Source organism: Etheostoma cragini, chromosome 5 (assembly GCF_013103735.1).
Source record: "Etheostoma cragini isolate CJK2018 chromosome 5, CSU_Ecrag_1.0, whole genome shotgun sequence".
Taxonomy (NCBI): domain Eukaryota; kingdom Metazoa; phylum Chordata; class Actinopteri; order Perciformes; family Percidae; genus Etheostoma; species Etheostoma cragini.
In genome coordinates, this window is record NC_048411.1 from 9,612,164 (window position 1) to 9,621,881 (window position 9,718).

General features: G+C 38.1%; 1 protein-coding gene across 3 annotated transcripts in view; it reads right to left on the bottom strand.

The window, feature by feature from the left end:
- The window catches only part of grid2 (glutamate receptor, ionotropic, delta 2), a 468,031-nt gene that overhangs the window by 71,848 nt on the left and 386,465 nt on the right, over nucleotides 1-9,718 (bottom strand). For all 3 annotated transcript variants that reach the window (XR_004656592.1, XM_034871281.1, XM_034871282.1), the window contains exon 12: nucleotides 391-529. Coding sequence is in view for 2 of the 3 variants with exons in the window: in XM_034871281.1 (XP_034727172.1) it covers nucleotides 391-529 (139 nt within the window). In the remaining variant the exon portion in view is untranslated. The remainder of the gene's footprint in view (nucleotides 1-390; nucleotides 530-9,718) is intronic.

Sequence of the window (9,718 nt, forward strand, 5' to 3'; positions counted from 1 at the left end):
GTGTGTGTGTGTGTGTGTGTGTGTGTGTGTGTGTGTGTGTGTGTGTGTGTGTGTGTGTGTGTGTGTGTGTGAGAGTAATTGCAGGCATATATATTGTGCTTGTACTGCGTAGATGTCACTTGCCACTTTAACGTATAACTGCATATTGGTGAGATGTAATAGTTAAAGGGTTTCAGTTCTTCATGGAACCTAATTTTGAGGCCAGCATAATTATCACTATTGACAATAGATGATAAAAAGATTACTGTCATTATCTGTTTGTCTATCTCTAAATGATGTTGTGTATTGTCCCATACAGGTCTCTCCGGAGAATAAGACCATTTCTCAATGAGAATGCGTGTATAAATAAAGGTTAAAAAAATGAAATAAAAAAATGTGTTGGATACTCACTGTATGGAGTTCTCTATGCGTGAGATGGTGAGGAAGGCTGCTAGGTTGGCTGTATACGAGGAGATGACAATAAGAGCAAACATCCACCAAATGCCCATCATCATCCTCGTAGCTAGAGTGGTGTAGGGCACCTCCCCACCTAGAAAGAAAGACAGAACGAGGATTGTCAGACACATGCACAATCACAAAGAAAAAGACAAAAATGGCATCACGTCAACGCACACAAGCAAATCTTAGGATGACAAGCTGTTAAAACAGCAAAGCGCATCCTGATAAAATCGGATCTGATGCATTGGCGCAGATCTTAAATTCATTAGGCGGCATAAAGTGGGAAGCACTAAAGATAATTCAATCTATGCTTTTCTACAAATACATTAACACAATACATCTTCAAGATATGATAACATTTTTATATTGAGGTACAGGTGGCCTGTGCAGACTCTGGAAATGTTTTAACATACAGTACAATCACTCTCAAAACACCGGCAGGCATTAACTGCCTTGACAGAAGTTCAAAAATATAACCTTCCATTGCAATAAATTATCTCGAAAAAATGATCAATCCGGACAGGATGTGTAAATGCTTGTCAAGCCTTCCCATTAGGATTTCCCTGGAGCATATTACAATGAAATGTGTCTTGTCTGTCTTCACATTTAAAACCTCTTCATCCCTGTCTTGTGTCGTAAACAGCTTTTGTGGTCTTGTCCTCTGAAATCTTCTTGTGCTACAGTAAAAAGCTAACTGCCTCAGCTTTCCGTGAGCTATCAAAAATGGCTGTCACTCTAACCCTAGTCCATGCAACAACAAAAAAAAAAATCTATTTATTTGAGCATTAAGCATGGACTAAAATGGCAAACACTTATCTTTAAATTTTCTATTCTGCTCTGGTAGATTGTGGGCTAGCCTGTCAATTTATACACACACGTATTTCTGAAAGCTTTCTGACAATCATGCATACAAACATTAAGGTATGCATACCTAATGTACACATTAACAAAAAGGCACGGGATAATGATTGATTTGCAGCCAGTGAGCTGTTCCTCACGGCCTTTATTAGAGCCTGTTAGAAATTAGCCTCACTTGTCCTTGTGGTGGGAGATTAGAGCCGACTCAGACCAACAGACATTGCTCTTGTCTCTTCCACTTCCACTAGTCCAAACTCAGTTATATACTACAATACAGTTTGTGATACCAACATAATCCCATGTTCCATTAATCTTACTTTCCCCATTGTATATCATGCTTTTTATAGCTTAATTTTAAGGCACTTTCTGCATTGCTTATAGCATTTGATTGAATTCAGATCTGGTATCCCTCTCCCTCTCACTCTGTGGGTTCACTGTGTCTTTCTCAGGAAGTAAATCTGCTTTTGACATCAGGTTTTACCAAGAGTCTGAAGGCAGAGTAATGTGTCATACTGTACTCTACATATTTAGTTCAAATAATCCCTTTGCACGTTTGCCTTTGTATTATTCTCCCATACGTCTGTCCTTTCATGCTGTGAAATGTGTTGATGTTATATGGTTGTTTGACAATTTTCCCTTCAGAGAGTTGCATGCACAGCACTGTAGTAATAAACTCATGCTTTTTCATTTCATCTGCCATTTATTTTATCAGCTATCCTAACCTAGATTGAAATCAGACTGATCAGAACATAACAGAGAAAATATTCAAATGCTGATACAAAAACACAATACAAACATGCAATGTCTAACCTGTAAACCTGTTCGGTAGTGACTTTATATTTTACTTTTCATCTGCTTTCTAATCTTACATGTAAATACATATGCTATGTTTGGGACAAAAACAGTAAAGTATCTGCATTTGTATCGCAATTTTCAGAGAAAGATACTCTAGAATACAAATTATCAATTAAAGTATAATACATAAGGACGCCCAGATAGCTAAGTTGGGAGAGTGGGCGCCCATAGCGCCTATACACTGTTTATAGAGGTTTACTCCTCAATGCAGCAGGCCTGGGGTCAACTCCAGCCTTCAAGTTCACTTCTCCCCTTTCATGTCTTCAGTTGTACTGTTGAATGAAGGCCCAAAAACATCTTAAAAAAAAAAAAAATATACATATGTAAATAATATTTTTTTATGAAGTTTATGCAGTTAACTATTCATGAGAAATTACTGCATCGTTGCCAGGGGGATGATGAATTGAATCTTTTCCAAGAATGAAAGCAACCAGCAGGCACAGGCGCTTTTTCTCTCATAAAGTGGGCTGCCAAAAGTGTCCAAATATATGCTAAACCGTGACTGCAGTATCTTGGACTTCAATATCTTCTGAAACATGACCTTTGTGAATCAATCCACCCGCAGAAGGTATTTAGGGATTTTGGATTTCATACTGGCATCATGCATGAAGGACCGATTAAGTTACCTGAAAAAAAACAAAAAACTATTGTTGAGTTTTTTCATGTTGATTTCTGGCTGCACAAGTGACTTTTATAAAATCTTTCTACAGCTGGGAAAATTACTCTGCTGAGTTCCAACATCTGACTGTCCTAAAATTTGAAGGCAGGATTGCTTTTGTTCTCTCCGTCCCTGGACAGTGAATGAATCAAATCAAGTTCTATACTACTATAACAGACTTAAAAGAAGTCATTTTGTGTGTGTTTGTGTGTGTGTGTGTGTGTGTGTGTGCGTGTGTGTGTGTGTGTGCGTGCGTGCGTGCGTGCGTGTGTGTGTGTGTGTGTGTGTGTGCGTGTGTGCGTGAGAGAGTGAGTGAGAGTGGAGAGAGACAGGGACAAAGACAGGTGTGGCATCTTTGTAAGATATTGTATGTATTTGGATTCATGAAGCTCAATAAAACTGGAAAAGCCGTTGACATGAAGAGTTGAACGCTGGTTCTGCTTTGACTTTAAAAGGTACCAAAATGTCCATAGACATCAGCTCTTAAAGTGTTTTTAAAAATAATAAGGTGTGCAAGTCTTTATGTTTCTGTCATGCTGTCAGATTCTGCCTCACTCTACGCCCATGGTTTTTCCAAGCTCCAGTAACTACAGTTGGCCACTTAGGTGACCCATAGTCAAAATCACAAAAAGACTTGATTCACAGGTGGAAAGCTGACCCAAAGAGCCGCTACATTGAAAGTTAAAAACAAGAACTGATAAAACAACGTAATATATACATGCATCTACAGTCAAGCTTCAATGATCTATTAAAACCATGGTATTAACTGGGTACTTTCAAACAGTGTATTTGTGTGATCAGCCCATCTCTCAAACTACAGTATATTGCTCTGTCAAAACCATCTGTCAGACGGGGGAATTCACCCAGATGGATGTCACCACTGAAGAAGAATAAAAGCAGTCAACAAACCCCTCAAGTTGGTGAACAAATTCAGAAAAGAGAATGCATGGATATAAAACAATACAGTATCTATGTGAGTATGGATGTATGTTTATGTATATGTATGTATGTACTGTATGTAGTTACTTACTTACTGTATGTAATGTATAGTCTGTATGTATGTATGTATGCATGCACGCATGTATGTATGTATGTATGTATTTATGTACTTACTTACTAACTTACTGTGTTTATGTACAATATGTATGTATGTACAGTATGTACAGTATATATGTATGTATGTATACTTTGTATAAAAACAAATCCATTCCCAGAACTAACTACAACAGAATCATGAGGATACATGACAACAGACAGAAAAGTTGACCAACATGTATGCTGTATATTAGAAGTCTCTGACTGAACAGCCCTCAAGGCCATTCAGCTGCTTACACACAACCTCACAACTGGCTCACGGTAAACAAATTAACTGACTTCTGGTTAGTTGCTGATTGTGTTGACAAATGACTCAGAATGAGGTAACAGTTCTTAGAATAAAGAAGCTTCTTTTCAAGGCGTTCTTTTTGTATTCCCAACTTGTATATATTCCAATATTTGTTCTTGTATTTTATCCTATTATTATTTCAGTAAGTATGTATATTCTGGTATCCTAGTAATTCATTTACATTTATATTCTGTGCTGTGTGACTGATTTAGCTGCTGTAACACTATAATTTCCTATTTTATTGGGATCTATAAATATCTATCTATCTATCTTCAAGGCACCATTCGAGTGTTCCTATGGTTCCATTCCTTAAAAACTCCTGTCAAATGGTGAGAAGGTGTGTGAGTCTCTGTTTGCATGTGTGTATGTTTATGGATTCTAGAGTAGGCATTGCAAGCAAGAAGCAGCTTTTGTTAACGTTAGCTTCAAATACACTATTGTGTCCCCCCAATATAGCTCTCCATTCTTACCACGATGTCTCTCCATTCTTCCCTTGTCATTCTCTGCTGTGGTGGAAGCTCCCAACTATCTAACAAGGACATCAAGACCTCAGATATATGAGAGCACCTGACCCTCATCCCTCAGTCTTGGGACAACTAGTCAAAGATGAACCTGATTGGGATGAAATGCCCTTGATCTTGCATGTGTGTGTGCAGTAAATCTGACGGGGTGACTGAGAGGCCAAGTCTACGAAGAGGTACAAAAAGCAACAAACAGCCTTTCAGTGGTGCTTGTAAGACTTTTGTTACTTTGGACTTTTTCTGGTCTTTGACTTCAGGGTTAGTGCTAAGTCTTAGTGAGGTCCTTGGTGCATACTGGTAGGTGACTAAATGTTGTGAAACTTAAGTGTGCAAATAATTGTATCTTTAATTTAATCAACTAGTTTTATCTGATTAGACTTTACTGTCCTTTTCAGAATGTTTTGATCACTCTCTTTTCTTGGTTACAGTAAGAAAGTGTCACAGTGGCTACAAGCAGTTATGTATTTATAATTTTCTTAGTTTGGTATTCTATTTATTTATGCATAAACCGCCTGAATAATGTATCATATAGAAATAAGGCCGTCAGCATAATTGCATTTCTTTTTACAAACAGATCACCAGCTCCAATTTTCCTTTAAAACAATATATAAGTAAGTGATTATAAAATAAGTCAACACATATAATTATGTTGTAGCTGGAAGCATCCTTAAAGACAGTTTGTCTATTATAATTACACCAGTGAAGAAGTCGTCAGACAGTAACCAACTTGTTTTTTACATCTCTGACTTTTGGCCAGTCTTGAGCTATGTACAAGTTTTTTTATAGAAAATCTGCATGACAATGTGTTGAAGAGGGAGGAGGGAGTACAGCAGCCTAATGGAGAGGTGTATCCTCTCTGTCAGGATCACATCCACATTTTAGTAGAAATGAGATAAAAGTTGTCAACTGCTGGACATGGCTGGACAAATTGGTGCTCTGGCAGCTCTGTTATTGTGCATGGCCCATGGACAGTGGCCGCTACACTCCTCACTGCATGATGGAAATGTAAACAGTTTATTGTGCTGAAGTGTGGCTCTGTAATCTCTTCCTAGAACACGTTTTAATAATCTCTCTCACTCTCTCTCTGCTTTCCTTTCTAAAACATTAGACAGAAAGGATGGTCCACAGTGGCTGTACACATCTCTGCAAATACACTTCTATCAAATGAACCATCATTTGTTTAACCTACATTCCCATTGCCAACTGTTCCAAGGCTACTCTTCAAAGTTACAGCATTATTCTTGGATAAAAGGACTGGAGCAGTTCATTATATATTTTTAAATGAGGAAAGGTGAGTTGGAATATGTTCAGCTGATGTCAGCTCCCAGTTGGAATCACTGCAATCTCACCACAAAATGATGCAACTTTTTTTTTTTTTTTTAACTACAATGTGGAGAATTCTTTCACACTCCTGAAATTGCTGAAGAACATTTTGGCCAGATGAACAATACAGTAATAGATTCAAAACAAACCATTAAAAATCCATTTGCAGGTTGGTCTCTGTGGCGAGAACATAGTGTTGGTGAAATGTGTTAACATTAAGTATAAATCAGAGGTGGAAATGTTGAAAACAAAAGATTCCACATTGTGACAGGGCGCATGGCGACCGTCACGGTAGAGTTGCGCTACCTGAACCTTCCAATACTGTGACCTTCTGAGACTGAGTATTGTGATATGCTAGTGTATGTGACACGTGTTTGTTTTGTTACCTTTCTTTGTGTTTAAATGTATCAGTTAATCTAGCAATTCTCCAATTCCTCAGTGTTCACGTAGCTTTCTTATGCGCACATTTAACAGCTGAAACTACAGTAATATGCATGCTGAAAGCTAAACACATTAATCCACCAATGTTATCTTCATCCACTGTTCACCATTACCATATGTTTTCTCACTAAACATTTCTTAGTTACGAAAACCACACAACAATCAGTTTTTTGTTAACCTGACATCTGTTTAATTTAAAAGGTTCTACAGTCACTAATACGAGCATATCTGTCATCATACCGGCGTCTTCTGGTGCTATTGTAAAAGGTAGTTTGCCGTTTACCCCGGGGCTTTTAAAGACGGGCAGGCTTCCAGTGTTACCGGAAGCGATCCGGTTTAAATGATATACTATAAATATGGTAAACCTATGTAGCCTGTGGTGAGGCTAAGCATGTTTTGATTATATTGATATGACTACAAGTGTCTCATTACTTAGATTAGTATTTTGGCTTAAAGCTTTATAGATACGTCCTGCCTGAATCACCCCTGTAGTGTGTGAGTTAATGGTTTGGTCCATTTCAGGGGTGTGCTACAGCACTATTTAATTGGGAGGTTTCAGTTAGCCGGAGACCTGAATGAAGTAAGACGTAAGTCTATAGAGAGCCCGTGACCATTGTGGCTAATAGTCCATTTGGATACAGCTGAATTCATGGGTTTAGTTTGTTGTTTTAACTTTTTTGACTCTTAAGTCTATTTCTTTTCCTTTTTTGAAAGTATTAGATTTTTATTATTGTCTTCGATATTTTTGTATTTTGCCTTTTGGACATATTTTGGGAAACTAAAACATTCCATCTTAAATTAAAACTCAACTGTTGATTCATCCTTTCTGGTACTCACCAGTCAGCGGCTACTGGCAACATCTACCTACAACACACAATTTTAGATGACAATAAGAGTGAATCATTTCTCAAATTGCAGTTTCTACTCTAAAAGCTGAATCACAAAAGCACTTATATAGATTAGTGGAGTGAAATGGAACATAAATGATATGCGTCTGAGTCAATGACGGATTAGATCGATTAGTCATCTTATATGTTTTAACTGCTATACCAATCCCAGTGGTGGTTGACAACGCTGGCTTTTCCAAGTAATGGCGTACATTATAAAAAAAAGTCTTCCAACAGGTTTTTTTGTTGTTTGTTGCCCAGAACAAACCTGCCATTTTTAGCCAGCTGGGTTTTTTTGCTGCCTCCATCTACTTTTGAAACCAAATGTGTCTTCTGGCTGTGGAAAGAGCAACATGGTGAGAATGAAAAACAACACACCTTCGATGCTCTGTGTGTGTGTTGTGTTAGGTCACGGCCCTTTGCTATGACGACCAGCCACGCTCGCCTCACGCATGAGGCTGTACTAAATCTGCAATTAAAAATGGAGGACAGTGCACTGCGGCCAAGTGGAGCCATAAGAGAATAACAAAAGTATTAACACATGGCACTAAGAATTCATACGCCAAAGGCATGTGACTTTGAAAACTGAATTTACATTTCTTGAGATATTGAATTCCTGGTTATGTCGTGGTGTTTTTCATGCATATTATTGCACATTTATTTTGTAGCTCAATGATCCACACAAAAGCTGTTACTGGCAGCTAGTGACTGTGTAGGCAACAATAACATTCTAACAACAAAAGTAACCAAAAAAGCCTGGAAGGGGGGTTTCATGCCGCCAGGCTTCTAAAGCAGTGCTGGATGACAGTACTGGTGAGATGCACTCATTATTTTTAATCTGAATACAGACTGATTCCCTTCACTTGCATTTAACTTGCACATTTAACTTGTATTATAATGTAAATCTAAACAATGAAATTAAAGAATTTTTGTTTACACTAACTGAATAGTGTAAACAAAAATTCTACCTTTTTTGGCTTGAATGTAATGGTAACAAAGTAACAAACTAAAGCATTAAAAATACAACAAAAATGAAAGCGGAAGACACCAATATCCGGAAAATTCATTCATCTGGCGGAATTTCCTGCGGCACCGGAGCAATCCCGGAAGTGGAACGTCAAGGATATAGACTTATTAAAACCCCCAAAATGTTCCTTCAAAAGTCAAATATTAAACATTATTACTTATACTGTATGATCACATGCAATATTATGTTGTATACTTTGAGTGAAAGGGGCAGAAAGGTAATAGAAATGGGAGAAATAAGATGTTGTTTTTTTTATCACACAAGGAAAACGTTTGAAGTTGTAACCCTCAGTGTGTTAGTCGAGCCACTTGAAGGTGAGAAAAACACATTCTCTGTGCTTTGGAAAACACAATAATCTCCAATATCTGCAATTATGAGTGATGCAATTAACACTTTTCATCATCTTGAGGCAACAGGCCGTGTGAAGTTATGATAAAAGTGTGCATGGAAGGCACTGATCAAATCACACTGTTAGATAACCAGGTTTCTAAACTCATTCAAGCTCAGGTTCCAATAAAAATAAATAGAAAATCCTGATAACTACACCATTACCACACGAATAGCAATGATTTGAAATGATAGGACAGGGTGCCAAAGAACCTCAAAGAGCCTTGATTGTTACAAGAACAGTTTGGGGCAGTCTAAATAATCAGAGACTGAAAGAACTTTGGTTAGTCAAAATGTAGGCTGTGCTCTGGTTGCTACGGATTTCTTTGACTTTGAGTCAACAAATTCAGAAGCTTCACAGGGAGAACAGAATCAAAGCTAAACACACAGACACGCACTCACAAAAAGCACATAAACACATATCTTCGCACAGTTATTCATGTGTTTTGAGTGAAATAAACAAGGTCAGCCAGAAACACGGATGAAGAATTAGTCTGATACGGGAGCTGTTGTTTCCTGCGGGTTTGGAGCACAAAATTATTCTCTAAGTCAACTCATCTGAATCAAACATATTCAGGGGGTTCCTCTGCCTGCCTCCCTCTCTCTCACTTCTTCTCCCTGCACCTCTCACTTCCCTCTTCTCCTCTTTCCAACCCATCCTTGTTGACATGCTCAAGTTAAAAGGTAGCTCCAGATGAGTTCTGCTTTGAAACCAGCAGAGCGGCGGGCACATCCAGGAGGGTTTTATATGTATGTGGCCTCCTTGTAAAGCTTTGAATCTCACCACAACTTCAGATTATACCCTTTTTTTTAACAGCCATTTCTCTTCTAGCACCTCAATCGTTCTTGACAGACGGGGCCCCGTGATTATGACAACTTGGGAAAGACATATTACGATGTTGGGGTCAGGGTGACGAGGAAAAAGGTGAGCAAATAAAA